Genomic DNA, 17,628 nt, shown 5'->3' with positions numbered 1-17,628 from the left:
TTTTACCTCAGATCAATATTTCATGTCCATTTAATCATTAATTTGGTAAGTAGCCGTGTAATAAGTGGGATAATGTAGAGTAAGCTGGTCATTATTGCAAAATAATGCTGACTGTACATTATTTATTACTTAAAAAGAACTACTTTTCCATTGTTAAATCTCAAACTCTTTGTTAAACCATTTTGAGAAGAGCTACCTGTACAATGCTACTCTTTGAATCACATTCCACTGATGCATGTGAAAAAAAAAAAAAGAGTGACAGTGAGAAAGGTAACTCACCTGAGGTGTCATACCGTGACAGAGGTATAGGATGGGAATGTTGTCAGTTTCTGGCCCTTGATCGAGACACAAGTCACTCTTCAGGGAGTTCCTTAGCTGAGAGAAAAATAATGCATATCGCTTTTAGACATTAAGTAGACTTCATTCAAGTGCATAATGACATATTTTTGTCGTTAAGTAAAGTGTAGAATGTCTGCGACACAATAATTGCAATAATAATATTTTCAAACAGATTTCCCGAACACTCCCCCATCTTCCATTAGTCACACAAACAGATAGTCCCACCCCCAAACTCAAGACCATTAATTGAGCCAATGTTGCTGTTTTGGTCAGGGGTGCGTTTCCCATACAACAACGTAAATCACTGCTGAACCATGCTGATGCATCGTTGGAGAAATTACCTAGTTAGTCACAACTTTCCCGAAACCGTAGTAACTATGTCGCACATCCATCTTTCTAATCACGTTGGTTCAACAATGTAGAGCTGTCGTTAATGACATTACGCAGGGGGTGGAGTAATAACTTCCATGAATATTAAATGCATGAAATGCCATTTAATGCATGAAAGCTGTTGAAGACACAAAAGTGGTGTGCACTTAGTAATACGACAGATGCATTGCGCTGCAATATTGTGGTTTCCCTCTACATCAGATTTAGGGGTTCTCCCGATGCACTTGAGCGCATACACACATGCACACTCATCAAAAATATATAAATGCCACTTATGTGTTAACATAAACACATAAAAGCAGTGTTTTCCGACAGAAACCGTGTGTGATAAAGTGCTTTCTCTTAACAGCCTTTAATCTCTTCAAAGGCTGCATTTGCGTTTAAATGACGCTTCAGAACACCGCTTTCTGTAAAACCCTTTCTTGTAAGAAAACACTTTCTGTAAGTCGCTTTCTTAAATGTATGTAGACATGGTCAAAGTCTTGACAGAATTAAAGATATATATGGAATTAAAGATATAGAAGCCTCAGCAAAGTCAAATAATGTCCACACGCCAAATTAACAAGGAACTATGCTTCTTACCACAGGTGGAGAGCTGTAGTACCAACCACAAAACTGTGCAATGCTGTTTGCGAATGTTCGTTAGAACTACGGTTTCAGGAAACTCCAAATCGCTAAACTATGTTGGTAACGATGGAACTGGAGACCATAGTTGGCTAATGATGCTTTTGAGAAAAGCACCCCTGGTCGGGATGCTTAAACTACCAGAGGAATGTTTTGAAACTGCCACAGAGCCACAGTGTTTGGACTTTTTGGAGAAATCACAGACTGATCTCACAGTGAAATTGGAAACAGTAGGTTGACTTTTCTTTAGCTAAAATCAGTCTTTACTTCCCGAAAAGCAAAACATTGCCCCCAGTGGCCAAAGTGGTAAGTGTTGTTGGGCACATGGGCACGTTCTGACAACAAAATGGCTTATGTATAGTTGTCTCTGCATATTAAGCATTGATATGAGAAAATATTTTAACAGAGAAAAATTTCAGATACATATTATCAGATGCAGAATGTAAAACCCAAAGCTGTTTCTCAAGTGCACCGTAATGTGGTTCAGTTCTCTTTTTCTAATTACAGTTTCTCATTAAAAAAAAAAAAAACAATATTTTCATAAGTTTATGCACACCCATGAATCATCTAAATTATATTCCAGCCAAAGTCTGGTGAAGTAAAAGAGGTTTATTTTCACGTACTTTTTTCCACAAATGACTTGAGTTACCTGATTTGACCTCTGAAGTGCTTACTCATTTTACGTAGAGCCTTAAACAATTTTAACTGATATATCAAATGAAAATAATATTTAAAAACAAGCCTGTAACACTGACAATATAATTCTTAGTGGGGCACTTCAATAGATCTTATCTCTATTGTGACATTTTTTTTGCTGGATTCGCCTGAACACTGCTGTGCTTTTTATCACTGTGTGCTGAATTTCTTGCCAAAGTGATTGACAGGCTCATCAAATGCAGTCAGTCAGAATAAAGTAATGAGGACGAGAGTTATTTCTGAGCCCTTTACTCCCAGAATTCATTTCAATAAGGCTGACCTATTTTCCACAGATTCTTCCTTTTTAAATTGCACCTCTGAAAACATATATGCCCAGGATGAGCACCACACCTCCACCAGACAGTTTGTTTCTGCATCAATACTGAGTCAAGTGCATTATTATTTTGTCTTGTGGGAAATAATGAGGGAATGAATTGTTTGGACTTGAAATGCATGGCTAATACACACCAATACGGGTGTGCTACGCTTCAAAGACTACCACTGCATGCATAATTTTGTCAAGCAATTTGAAAAATCCTGTTCAGATGCCTCGGACGGAACAGTGAGTGGGTTTTACACGTCGCAAACTGCTGCTCTCAAATCCAGCCTCAATGGAACAATATCTGGGCATTGACAATGGGCTGTAGCTTAATCAGCACTCACAGGAACAGCAGTTAAAGCATCAGCTGTGTGGAGAGATAGAGACTTGCTACCACCACTGCTCTGGACTGAATTAGACTTTTAACAATAGAGCTGTTTTGTCATAACGTCAATTTGTAGGCCAACCTGGAAGGCTAATTCACCATGGGTTACCATGGAATTTCCAATGGGTTTTTAGAATATCGGTTTTTGGTCTAAAAGTAAACTAAGGTCTGTGGTAATAATTTACTCAGCTTCATGTCGTTCCAAACCCATATGACTTTCTTTGTTATGCAAAACACAAAAGGAGATGAACATCATAGGCTGTCCACTCAATATAATGGCAGTGAAAAGTGCCTCACTTTAAATCTTAAAAAAGGACCCAAAGTATCATAAAGAAGTCCATGTGACACCAAGATCATATTCCAGAAATTTAAATCTCCATGTCCATTACACGCTCATGCAAAGTACTATGAGCTAGGCTTCTTCATAGTGGCTTTAGTGCTAAAAATCATGCAAATTCTTGCACGACCACTTAGCGCACTTAGTGAATTTAAATTTGTTGGTGAATTCTCAACTATTCCTGTAACATTACTTGAGGAGTCCTTATGTAACAACTTGTAAGCAATGTATGTCTTATTTTCCAGAAAAGAGATATAAATCATTAAAACAAGAAAAAAATTCTTGAAGTAGAATGACACAAGATATTAAGTCTTGTTTTCAGAGAAATCAAACTAAATTAAGGGTTTATGAATCAGTTTTTTTCTTATACAATTGGCAAATAGTTTTTTCTTGTTATAAGCATAAACATTACTAAACTGTGAAATATCTGAAAAAAATACAAAAATATCTTGTTATTTTGCTGCAAGTTAATTGATCTTGTTTTAAGAATGTTTAGATATTTTTACTAGAAACTTAAAAAGAAGAAGATTTTTTGCAGTGTGTCGTTTAAATTGCAGAGCAAAATGTTAAAGTCTCAAGTAATGTAAAATACAGACCTTATTTTACTCATCAATCGAAAACCATTGTTCTAAAATCTAATTGGGAATTCCCGAGGGAACCCATGCAATGCTAATTCTTTTTCTGTTTTTAAGGACTACAAAAGGAAATTTGATTCCACTGACTTAATGACTTTCAATTTGATAACACTTCTCTGGGTAATAAACCAATCTGACAAAATATACAGTTATTTATGCTGTGTTTTAGCTCTTTATTTGTGGTAAATATGTTGCTCTTGCAGTCCTGAGTCCACTTCATAACAGTAGGGCGAAACGCAAATACTCACCACTCCATATGCAATGTTGTCTGTGTACATTCTCATCTCCGGGTAAATGTTCACTAGATACCAACGGAAGGTCTTGCACTGCAGTCTTTTCCTCAGTGCTTTCCTTTCTGTGATGTCGCCAAAGTCTATCCCTGAGTCCTGATGACACAAACAAACAAAAATCCATTTTACAGCTTGTATTAACATCCGTTTCAGAGATCTGATCACAAGTGGTCAACAAAGACACATATCTGTTTACACCTTGTAAGAAAGTTTATGATGGGGTGCAAGGAGGAAGCGGGAGATGGTGAAATTCAACTAAAAATGTAATTTATTTTACAACTCAAAACTCGCTTTCAGCAGATTGTCAATACACGCTCTCTCTGGGTGTGTGCGTGTGGGTAGCTCTCTCTGCCTTCACTGGCATCTGGCTCGCTCTTAAAACCCATCTCCACTCTCACTGCAATGACAAACAGCTGTTAGAGACAATCACTGCCAGATGATGATCCTTACCATTCTCATTTCCTGATCTCGCTCTCCATTTACAAGCCGGCACTCAGCCACGCCCCCACCACCACATACCCTTACCGCCCGACTCAGGCCAGGGAGCCATCCGGCCTGCCCAGTACCCATCCCACCCTCGCCCCTCCGCCCCCCCATTTCTAGAGAGAAAGTCCGCAACAGCCATCTGCGCCCCCGGCCTGTGGACCACCTCGAACTTATAAGGCTGAAGAGCCAGATAACAATGGGTTATCCTTGGTATCCTTCATGGGATGGAGCCACTGTAGCAGGGCATGATCCGAACAGAGGGTGAAAGCCTGTCCCAGGAGGTAGTACCGAAGGGTGAGGACCACCCACTTGATGGCCAGTCACTCCTTCTCAATGGTGCTGTACCTTGCCTCTCTCACCGAGAGCTTCTGACTGATGTACAGCACCTGCCGCTCCTCCCCCACGACCAGCTAGAACAACACGGCTCCCAACCCTCTGTCCGACGTATCGGTCTGTAACACAAAAGGGAGAGAGAAATCAGGAGAATGTAACAATGGTCCACCACAAAGTCCAGCTTTCACTTGCATAAAAGTCTGTTGGCATGGCTCCATCCACTAGAGTAGGGACGACTGCATACCACTACCCCTGGGTTTGTTTCGATATGGTGTTCTATGAGGTTCGTACGACCGGGAAGGGGCGAGAATACGTCTGAGAATTCTCTTTGCAACTGGGCCATATCCGTGATTTGCGATGGTTAGAGGTGGTCTCTGCAAGTGACCGGGGTGCCTCAATTAGCTTTTAAGTTCACCTCTGGCCTGAGCTCCTCCCTCTCCAGTACCACCGTCGCCAAAGCCACTGAGACCACCTCCCTCCACAGTTTTAAGTGGTTGAGGTGGTAAATCTGCCATGCTCCGCCCCATCCATTCATTTAACTTCAGAATTGACTTCCCAGACTCGCCGTGTGACCTCAAAGGGCTCTTGCCACTTTGCAAGTAATTTAGAGCTTAATGTGGGTGGTAATACAAGGACTTTATCTCCCTGTGTAAATTCCTGTAGCTGATCTTCCCTGTTATACAGATGGGACTGACGTTCTTGAGCCTGTTGCAAATTCTCCTGTGATAGCTGCCCCAAAGTGTGGGGTTTTGCTCTCAGATCAAGAACGTTTTGAATTTCGTTTTTGCTGGTTGAAGGTCCCAACTCCCAATTTTCCCTCACAACATCCAAGACCCCGCGAGGCTTATGGCCATACAATAATTCAAACAGAGAGAACCCTGTGAAGGCTTGCGGGACTTCTTGAACTGTGAATAACAGGTTCAAGCCATTTATCCCAATTCCAAGCATCTTTGCGCACAAACTTACAAATCATGTTTTTCAGGGGTTTTATTCGACCAAGCCATCCGTTTGTGGGTGGTACACGCAGTCCGAATTGATTTAATTCCAAATAATCCATACAGCTCGCGTAGTGTACGTGACATGAAAGTAGTGCCTTGATCAGTGAGGATTTTCTTTGGAATCCCCACTTGGGAGATGATTATGAAGAGTGCCTCCGCAACACTACATGCTGAAATGTTGCATAGAGGCACTGCTTCCGGATATCACATTGCGTAGTCCACCAGAACCAACTGGTTGCAACCCGAATCCACCAAGGCCTGGCATGTACCCCCCTTAATACTCACAGGTATGTGGTACATTCCTGTTTTATTGGGGGCGGCCTGTGGAGCATCGGGGACCCAAACCAATGTTCCAACCTCCATCACCGGGCATTAGTCCTGGAAATGCCCCCCGCAGCTCCAGAAAACCGGGCCAGACTTCCCGCCCGTCCCCGTGGCAGCAGATTCACCAACCTGGGAGTGAGAGTGGAGAGGGACAGGAGAAACCAGCAGGTTGTGCAATCCCTGAAGCCAGGGAGCCAGTTTGGGGGGGGGGGAGAGGGGGCATGCCCCTTTTCCAGGGAAGAGGAATAGGATGAGAGGAAGGGGCAGAGATAGAGTGAGGGGAGATAGGGAAGAAAAAAAAGTATCTCGGGGCTCACCGGCTCCCGAATACGCCACCATATGGTCCTGTGCCAGCTGGATGGCCATTTGGAGCAACGCTGGGCAATGGCACTGGACCCACTCTGCTGTCCCTATCGGAAGCCAAGCAATAAACTGCTCCAGTACCACTAGGTCGATCACAGCCCCGACATCACATTGCTCAGCCAGCAACCACCGCTGGCAGGCGTCCCGGAGCTGTTGGGCGAAGGCGAATGGCCAGACGTGCTCGCCCAGGGTATAAGCGGAAGCGTTGACGCTGTTGTTCTGGTGTCCGGCCGACATGTTGCAGGATGACTTTCTTGAGATTGGCATACACCAGGAGGTTCTCTGCTGGCAACTGCTGCGCTGCGAGTTGGGCCTCCCTTGACAACAGCGGTAACAAGCGGACCACCCACTGGCTGCTTGGCCAACTGCATGCCCCTGCCGTCCGCTCAAAGAGTTCCAGGAAAGCCTCTGGATCATCCTGGGGCCCATCTTGACCAGTGGAACATGGGACGGGGTGGTCGTGGGGTCCGGGGTTGCAGCGGCAGCCCCCTCCTGGGGTAGCAAGCTCCAGAGCACCTGCCTGTCCTCCACTTGGGCCTGGAGGAGCGCGATGAACCTGCTCTGTGCGCAGTTTGAGGAGGGCCTGATGCTGCGACTGGTGGATGCTGGCGAGTGTCTTAAACATTTCCTCCAGAGGTGAGGCTTCCATGGCGGTGTTCTTCCTTCTTCAATTCCCAGGTTTCAGCACCAGTGTAACAGTTCGGGAAAGGAGGATGTGGGAACCGGAGTAACAAACAACAAAACTTTAATCAAACAGAACATCAAACTGAAAACACAGCAACATAAACACAGAGCGGCAGCGTGTGTGTGTCTCTCTCTCTCTCTCTCTCTAGCATCCCTGGCTCTTCCCTTATCTCCCTCCTGCTGATTAGGCAACTCAGCGCTGGGCATGTATCCTCATGGCCCGGCCATGCCCTCCTCCTCGTCACACCCCTGCTATTAACATGCGTCTCATATGTATCTCCTTTGACCACTTGTGTTCAGATTTCACAGAGAGTGTCTCTGATTTTGTGAATACATACAATGGATCACTTTCCAGACTTTGCAGATTTAATAGTACACATTTATTACAATTCAGCAATGACCTCCATACCACTGGAGGTTGAAATCTTACTGTAGTTCATGTTGCTCAAAGCAATAAAAAGTATGTCTGTGTTCCTGCATCCTCAGTCATTTCCCGTTTCCCCTTTTCAACATTCTGCTTCGTCCTGGGAATCGCTGCAATCTCACCACGCCTTCCGCTCTTACCAGATCTTAATTGCTGTCTTGCTGATAAATGCATGAGCAGGGCCAAAGCTCTCTAAATAAATGGAGCACTGCAACATATGGTTGGAAGCCAAGCTGAGGGCTGGAGAACTATAAATGAGGTAATGGCTGTTTAATAGACAATAACAATAACAGCTTTATTTCTCAGTATGCATTGTAATCACTTTTCTACAAGCTTTCTAATCAGATCTATTTTGCATATGCTCTGTGCATGACTTTACAGAAATAAGAGCTGAAGAGACAAAACTGATAATAATTTTAATTCCCAACAACCGAAACAGAGAGCTTACAGTATTTAAGTGGATTTGAGATGTTGATGTATGAATGTTTTTATAACTTCCAACCTCAGTAACTGCCTCATGGCATGAATGGATTCAAGATTCAACACTCATTTTCCTTACAAAATTGCCCATATTATCATGTATTTGCACTCTATAAAATCAGAAAGATCAGACTTACTCTTTCCTAAATGTTTGTCATCTCAAGACTGGACTACTGCAATGCTCTAATGGCAGGCCTTTATAAATGTGCAACAAACTCTTATGGGAATGGTCTGGGTTTAATACAAGATAAGCTCAAATGACAGCATTTGTGGCATAATGTTAATTGGGTCAATGACAAGTAAGGTAGTATGAGGTAATAAAATTAGCAATTTATAAAAAATCTAGTTTAGAACACGTGTCAACTTCGAAGAAATGGCAATTTGGTTTCATACATTTTTGAACAACATTCATAGTTTTTTCTATATAAAAAAAAAAAAGAAATGTATTTAATGACTTTCAATATGTAATGTGGTATTAATTGTATTAAAATACTTTCCTTGAACCTTGATTACATGAGAGTGTACACAACTTAATCATTAATTTAAAAAAAGTTTTCAAGTCATTCATTTTTTATTCATTAATTTCAAGTTTACTCAGGGTTACTCCAAATGACCTGAAATAAAAGTGCATTTTTTTTATATAAAAATCAGTGTGTTACAATGTGTGTAATGCTTCTATCTTTTGGCTATACTTTTGATATGTTAACATTTTTGGGCCGGCCCCGTTCACTTCCATTGTAAATGCTTTATTTTAACCAAAATTTTAGCCTTTTTTTTTTTATTTTTTTTTTTTTTATTTTTTTTTATAAACGTAGGACGAGTATATATATATATATATATATATACACACACTACATGGCCAAAAGTTTGAGGACACCCCCTTCTAATTAACGAATTTGGTTACTCCATTAAATCCAGTAAAGAAAAATCTTAATGTTCCTTTATGTAATGGCTTGGGCTTTGTGTGCTTCCAAATCTGTGGCAACTGTTTGGGGATAGCCTTTTTCTGTTCCAGCAGGACAATGCCCCTGTGAACAAAGTGAGGTCCATAAAGAAATGGTTGACTGTGTCTGGTGTGGAAGAAATTGACTGGCCTGCACAAAGCCCAGACCTGAACCCCACTGATCACTTTTGGGGTGAACTGGAACAGCAACTGTAAGTCAGGCCCCATCGACTAACATCAGTTTCTGACCTCACTGATAGCCTTGTGTCTGAATGAGAGCAAATCCCTGCAGCCATGTTACTACATACAGTATAGTGGAAAGCCTTCCCTAAAGAGTGGAAGCTGTTATTACAGCAAAGGGGGAAATTGATGCCTAAGGTTTTGAAATCAAATGTTCATCAAGCACATATGGTGTCCACAAACTTTTGGCCATATAGTGTATATATATTTGTAGTAATCAATTTTAAGCCACAAATGCAATCACTTGAGCTTAACTTGTATTAAACCTGGAACATTCCTTAAATATCCTCCCTTCCAAATCCTTGATGACAATAACAAACTATCTAACTCATCAATGTTGTTTTGTCACACCATCTCTAGACTAGCGTGTACTTTTCTTATAAATTTTTTAACTTTGTATTGCAGCTCTTCTTATGTTACTTATGTCTCCTCAAGATAAATCACTTAAGCATTCCTTATTTGTAAGTTGCTTTGGATAAATGTGTCTGCTGAATAAATGTATCTAAATGTCAACATGATTTTGAGCGGTATGAAGCAGACATATAGTAGATCTCACCTCCTGTGGAATGTTCCAGGCCATGTAGACGTGGCTCTTAAACTCATCCATCCATACTTCAGCCACTCTCAGAGCATTTCTGCGTACGTGGGCTGTTAGATCCTCTGTGTAGGGCTTGTGGGCACGCTCTATATGGGCGATACGAGCACAGGGCAAAACCTCCACACTTCCACCGCACTGCCACACCTACACATATGCACATACAAAGAGCCATGCTTTCAATGAAAATGCATTTTCATGCTGAGAAGTCAAACAGCCACCATTCTAGGCAAGAGACAGTTTGATGAGGAGCAGAAGTTTTGTACAGTATGATGATCTTGTTCACTGCGTCTCTAAGACTAAAACTCTACTCATCTGGACCTCTTCAAGGAATAGGTTACCCATAATTTACTCATGTTGTTCCAAGCTAACATGACTTTCTATCTTACCCTGAACATAAAATGAGATATTTTAATGAATATCTCTGTCCATCTTTTCGATAAAATTGCAGTTCACAGTGACTCAAAAATCTTGACGTCTGTTATGTGTTAAGAGAAGCTTGTCCATGCATGCGTCAAGCGCGAGGAAGTGTAATCAAATCTTTATTGAGCCTAGGAGACTGCAGATGTCAAGATTTATAGTGAAAATATTACATTTTGGTCTGTTCTCACCTAAAGTGATTGTATCACTTCATAAGACATGGATTAAACCACTTGAATCAAATGGATTACCTTTATGCTCCCTTTATGTCTTTTTTGGAGCTTGGAAGTGTTGGACCCCATTGACTTGCATTGTATGGATATAAACACATTCTTTATCCTCCAAAATATCTTCATTTTTGTTCCGCAGAATAAAGAAAGTCATACACATCTGGGATGGCATGAGGGTGAGTAAAGGATGAAAGAATTATCGGTTTTGGGTGAACTATTCCGCTAAAGGAATGTTCTCGGTTCAATATAAGTTAGCCCCAACAACATTTGGGGCAATGTTGATTTTCACAAAAAAGACTCATTCCTCCTTTATTAAAAAATAAATAAATAAAAGGTTACTGTCTGGCATTTAAAATGGCAGTGAATGGAGCCACTCCATAAACGTTAAAATACACACCATTTTAAAAGTATACCCAGATATACAGTAAACAGTTTACATACTAACCTGATTTTAGTGTGACAAAATTACATGCTAAACTTGTCTGTGTAAATGTATATACTAGAATACAACTTTGTTGTCATGACAACGAAACTCTGTAATCCTGGTACTGGATATAACTTCACACAGATAAGGTTATTAAGTGATTTTATCACACTAAAATCATGTTAACATGTAAAGTACAATGTTTACGTCTTGTTGCTATACTTTTGAAAAGCTCTGTAATGTAATGTTTATGGACTGGCACCTTTTAATTCCATTTTTAGTGAATTACTGTAAACTGTTACTCTATTTATTATTTTTATATATATATATATATATATATATATATATATATATATATATATATATATATATATATATATATATATATATATATAAAATAGGGGCACTAACACTATGCTACAAATGCTGTTGATTGAGCTGAACTTGAACTGAATATTCCTTAGATTAAATGTTCTTCTTTTGTGTTCCGTGAGAAAAAAAGTCATATGGGTTAACTATTCCTTTAACAATACCCACCACGAGAGCCAAAAGTGTGTCAGTGAAGGAATTTAATATATAAAGGACATTTCTGATATTGACTGGTCACAAGGGAAAATTATATAACAAAAATACCAAAACATTATATGCCTGTTTAGAGCAAAAAGCACTTAAAGCAACCATTATCATGATTTTCTGCAAAGCTGCTATGAAACAATGTGTATTGTAGAAAGCACTATACAAATAAAAACGACTTAACTTGACTTGAAAGGACCTTAATGTACCCATTCCCAGTCCAAAAAAAAAAAAAAAAAAAAAAAAAAAAACACTGTAATACCTTGGTACTTTTTGCCACTTTTTGTTAGCGTCGTAAAATGAGAGATCCGATTTGAAGCCACATTTTTATTGTTTCAAGTTTGTCAGCCATTTTTCATATACCACAGTCTGTGAAAATGTATGACTTCAGCATATGAGAGGTCAGGACTTCACTTTGAAGCCAGAGTGGAGGGATGAAAAATGTGGAGTGTGTATTATGAAGCTGAGCAGGAGTAGAAACAATGAAAGACACCCGATCTCTGCTTCACTCCAGCAGGTGCACTCTGCTCTCACAGTGACAGAGATGAAGCTGTCATGATTCTCTCAACAAGAATTATTATGAATGTATAGCTCATGACCTGCCATGACCCAGGTAGTGCTCCATTAAATGGTTATGAGGTTCTTGTATGGGGCTAAGAGAATTACAGATCTTTAGTTGAAATCTAAATCACACCAGGCTCCTGTTATATGCAGGATCACAATTTGATCTTGCTTTGAGGATGAGCAATTCAATTATGGGTACCCTCCTTTCAATGACATCAGTGGTTTCTATGACAATGGCACACCAAACAGACCAAGAAGTAGCACAAGCCACATACAGTGCATCTGGAAAGTATTCACAGCGCTTCTCTTTTTCCACATTTTGTTATGTTACAGCCTTATTCCAAAATGGATTAAATTCATTATTTTCCTCAAAATTCTACAAACAATACCTCATAATGACAATGTGAAAGAAGTTTGTTTGAAATCTTTGCAAATTTATTAAAAATAAAAAATGAAAAAAAAAATCACATGTACATAAGTATTCACAGCCTTTGCCATGACACTCAAAACTGAGCTCAGGTGCATCCTGTTTCCACTGATCATCCTTGAGATGTTTCTACAACTTGATTGGAGTCCACCTGTAGTAAATTCAGTTGATTGGACATGATTTGGAAAGGCACACACCTGTCTATATAAGGTCCCACAGTTAACAGTGCATGTCAGAGAACAAACCAAGCCATGAAGTCCAAGTAATTGTCTGTAGACCTCCGAGACAGGATTGTATCGAGGTACAGATCTGGGGAAGGGTACAGAAAAATTTCTGCAGCATTGAAGGTCCCAATGAGCACAGTGGCATCCATCATCCGTAAATGGAAGAAGTTTGGAACCACTAGGACTCTTTCTAGAGCTGGCCGCCCGGCCAAACTGAGCAATCGGGGGAGAAGGGCCTTAGTCAGGGAGGTGACCAAGAACCCGATGGTCACTCTGACAGAGCTCCAGTGTTTCTCTGTGGAGAGAGGAGAACCTTCCAGAAGAACAACCATCTCTGCAGCACTCCACCAATGAGGCCTGTATGGTAGAGTGGCTAGACGGAAGCCTCTCCTCAGTAAAAGGTGCATGACAGCCTGCCTGGAGTTTGCCAAAAGGCACCTGAAGGACTCTCAGACCATGAGAAACAAAGATTGAACTCTTTGGCCTGAATGGCAAGCGTCATGTCTGGAGGAAACCAGGCACCGCTCATCACCTGGCCACTACCATCCCTACAGTGAACCATGGTGGTGGCAGCATCATGCTGTGGGGTTTTTCAGCAGCAGGAACTGGAAGACTAGTCAGGCTCGAGGGAAAGATGAATGCAGCAATGTACAGAGACATCCTTGATGAAAACCTGCTCCAGAGCGCTCTGGACCTCAGACTGGGGTGAAGGTTCATCTTCCAACAGGACAACGACCCTAAGCACACAGCCAATATAACAAAGGAGTGGCTACGGGACAACTCTGTGAATGTCCTTGAGTGGCCCAGCCAGAGCCCAGACTTTAACCCGATTGAACATCTCTGGAAAGATCTGAAAATGGCTGTGCTCCCCATCCAACCTGATGGCGCTTGAGAGGTCCTGCAAAGAAGAATGGGAGAAACTGCCCAAAAATAGGTGTGCCAAGCTTGTAGAATCATACTCAAAAAGACTTGAGGCTGTAATTGGTGCCAAAGGTGCTTCAACAAAGTATTGAGCAAAGGCTGTGAATACTTATGTACATGTGATTTTTTTTTTTTTAATAAATTTGCAAAGATTTCAAACAAACTTCTTTCACATTGTCATTATGAGGTATTGTTTGTAGAATTTTGAGGAAAATAATGAATTTAATCCATTTTGGAATAAGGCTGTAACATAACAAAATGTGGAAAAAGTGAAGCACTCCCTTGGTGATGTCTGTAAGCAAAACATGCAAATTAAAGGGATAGTTTACCCAAACATAAAAATTATATCATCATTTACTCAGCCTCATGTTGCTCCAAAACCATACAACTTTCATTCTTCCATGGAACACAAAAGGAGATTACAGAATGTTAGCCCTAGTCGCCATTTCCTTTCATTGTATCATTTTTCCATATAAAATGAAAGTTAAAAGTGACTGAGGCTAACATTCTGTCTAACATGTTCTTTTATGTTCCACAGAAATAAGAGGTAGGGATGTGCAAGGATAGTTGACATCCAGTTAACCGTTCAATGTGCCACTATTTGAATCCCAAAATCGCTATACGGTTATTCTACACGTGCAATAGAGGTCTTCAAGCCGACCTGAACTCGACGAGTTCCAACAAACCGGTGGATTTTTCGGTGGGGTTTGGGTACGTTTTTCAAGTATAGGGTGAGTTAGGGGCTGTTCAAACATGGTTTTGTGTGCATCTGCTCTGTTTCTCTTTATACTGTTAAGATGCACTGGATGGACATCTCTGACTGTTGTGCTGAATCTCACTGATTTTTCTTTCAGCGTCTCATGCAGGATGGCTGCATTTTTAGACACCAAGTTAAAAAAACGTTCATTTTTATAAACGCATCTTGAAACATCTGCGTTGTGTTTCATTCGTTGTGCTGCGTTCTGAAGTTCAGGTTGCAGAAAGGGACTTCATGTGACTGTTACACCAGTACACATGATTCCAGGTTGTTTTTCACCAGGTAAAGTTTCAGCGCTTGATAAACGGTAAGACAGTGTTTTCCCTTTTGCTCTGGTTTGCATATTAACATACAATAATTAGACAAGTTCAATGCCATTTGATTTTAAACCATTTAAAAATCAAAGCACCCCGAAGAGTTACTTGAGTTTGCTGCCTCATGGAAATGTGAACCTGCCTGGGCAGAGCACAGATACTGGCATTGACTGTTTGATTATTTTTGCTTGAATTTAATGTGAGATTTGATCTTTTGAAGGTCTATGTATTGTGCTATTTAGGCTCATAGCTCACTGTTCGGTGTCTGAGGAAATTCCTTTGCAATAAACATTCTTTATTCCCACATCCCAACTCACAACAAAAAACAAAATAACCGTTAATAAAACCTTGCGGTTAACCGAATGTTAAAAACGGTAACTGTGTACATCCCAAATATGCAGTGTAAATGTAAAAAAAATTTTTTTTTTTATATTTGACAAAAATATATATTTTACGTTTAGTCAATATTTGATTGTCATATTCATACATTTTAGTCCGTTTTACTCTTAACTAAATTGGCACATCATTTCATTCAATGAAAATAACATTTTAGTTGACAATATGTGCAAAATAACAACAAAACATGTCAAACTGTGACGTTGTCCACATTAATCCGGATACATTTGAAAACAAATATTTTTTCTCTACGTTTTGGCCTTCCGTCCACACCGAGACACCGTTTTTTCCAGCGAAAACACTATCCCAAGCTTATAAATTTAAAACGCCATCTTCGCGTTGTAGTGTAGACTGGGAAAACAGAGATGTATTTGTTGTCATGTGATGCAGTCATGTGATACATTCAACCTAAAACAATCAAGATGGGGGCCCATGTTGTAGCAGCAATGTTGTGCCTGCAAAATGTTACTTTGTTCAACCTTCACATTACATTCCTTCAGGCGACAGGAAGTTTACTTGGAATTAAGGGGATCTAAGCATTTTCAGACATTTCAGAGTGAACTAGAAACGTTTGGAAAACATTTGAAAACGGCAGTGTGGACAGAGAGCGTTTCAAAATGAAAACGCTGTTTTCAAATTTATCCGGATTAATGTAGACGTAGTCTGTAACAGACCAAGGCCACGTCCACACTGATACATTTTAGTTTGAAAACGCATCTTTTTTTTCTACATTTTGTCGAAAACGCTCTCCCAAGTGGATTTGAATTTGAAAACACAGTCTTCGCGTTGTAGTGTGGACAGGGAAAACAGAGATATCTGAAAATGATGATGTCATGTGACACAGTCATGTGATCCATTCAACCCAAAACAATCAAGATGGTGGCCCACATTGTAGCGGCATTGTTGTGCCTGCTATTTACGTTGAGAACATTATTAAACATAAATGTTACTTTGTACAACCTTCACATTATTTTCTTGTAAATGCGAATGGATGGATGGAGAGCGTTTCGAAAATGCTGTTTTAAAAATTTACAATAATATACAAAAATTTACAATAATATAAACATATAATTTACTAAACATAGCTTCATCGATTGTGCAGATGTAAGTTGTAATAGTGAGTTAATATTGCAAATATAGCTGATTAATCTCAAATAGGATGCGTTTAAGTGAGGTAATGAACCTGTTTGTGAAGTGGGGAAATCCCCAACATAATATGAATGTATTTTGAATCAATTCTTTCTACATTAAAAAAAAAAAAAAAAAAAAACTAGACAAAAACTAGCACATTGTAAATATCTTGCAGTAAAAAAAAAAAAAAAAAAAAATCAGCAATGTTAGGTTGTAATTAAAATCGTTTGATTATCTTCATGATGCGTCTTTTTCGTCTTGTCTTCGTTGACAAATAATTTAAAAAACAAACTTCAATAAACATCTTCGCCAGTAATTTTGTTGATGAGAACAGCACTGGAAGGGAAACACTTTTCAGTAAGGTTCCATTAGTTAAGGTTAGTTAATGCATTATGCATCATGAACATACAATAAACAATCTTTTACAGCATTTATTAATCTTTGTTAACGTTAGTTAATAAAAATACAATTGTTCATTGTTATTCATAGTGCATTAACTAATGTTAACAACTACAACTTTTTAATATAAAAATGTATTAGTATATATATTGAAATTAACATTAACCAAGATGAATAAATGCTGTAAAAGTATTGTTTATTGTTAGTTCACGTTAACTAATGTTGTTAATAAATGGAACCATTAAGTGTTACCTCTAGAAGTAAGAAAGCCATATGGGTTTGTAACAACAAGAATTTTCCTTTCCTTTCTCCCTTTATCATACATCTGACATAAATGGTTTCCCGCATCATTGCAAGAACTGTATAATTAAAATCACTTGCTTGTATATATTTAACTGGCAGTTGTTAAATTGAAAGAAAAGAAGAAAACAAAATTTCTCAGCAAGGGTGGAGCTGCTGTTGTCGTGGTTTATTGTAGTTAATGCAATTGGTTGTTGACGCAATTGGTAGTTAATGCAATTGGTTGTTGACCAAAGCACACATTAGCAACCACACTGCCGTAATATTAACTCCATTCTAATTTACCCTTGTCAGAATCCATGTTGGACAGTCTTTGGTCTACTGTGAGTAACATGAGCTGTGAACTGAGTAGGGGGCGGCTATAAAATGTCTGTAGTACGTGTGAGTGTGTGTGCGTATAAGTGTGAATGTGCGACCGCCTGCTTTTACCCATCCTATCTGCTTGCCAGTCCTCCTACGGACACTGACGGTCCTTCTAAATAGAGCGCCGTTCCACTGTTGTCAGAGTGCTAACATTTGTCTCGCTCTTCTAGTGTGCTAACATTGACTCCCAAATGATCATCTCCATGCTTGAATTTGTTCTGCTGTGATGACACTGATTGGAGTACACTGGCTCAAATGAATCGAAATGTCATTCATTTCCCAGTGCAAATATTTGTTTGA

At 39.7% G+C, this 17,628-nt stretch overlaps 1 protein-coding gene across 1 annotated transcript in view; it reads right to left on the bottom strand.

The window, feature by feature from the left end:
- LOC127440534 (polypeptide N-acetylgalactosaminyltransferase 18-like) overlaps positions 1-17,628 on the bottom strand; it is a 133,578-nt gene that overhangs the window by 37,602 nt on the left and 78,348 nt on the right. The window contains exons 7-9 of the mRNA XM_051697191.1: positions 9,847-10,032; positions 3,974-4,111; positions 280-375 (exon numbers count right to left, since the gene is read on the bottom strand). Of these exons, the coding sequence (XP_051553151.1) occupies positions 280-375; positions 3,974-4,111; positions 9,847-10,032 (420 nt within the window). The remainder of the gene's footprint in view (positions 1-279; positions 376-3,973; positions 4,112-9,846; positions 10,033-17,628) is intronic.

Source organism: Myxocyprinus asiaticus, chromosome 1 (assembly GCF_019703515.2).
Source record: "Myxocyprinus asiaticus isolate MX2 ecotype Aquarium Trade chromosome 1, UBuf_Myxa_2, whole genome shotgun sequence".
Classification (NCBI taxonomy): domain Eukaryota; kingdom Metazoa; phylum Chordata; class Actinopteri; order Cypriniformes; family Catostomidae; genus Myxocyprinus; species Myxocyprinus asiaticus.
This window is presented reverse-complemented; position numbering and strand designations above follow the sequence as displayed.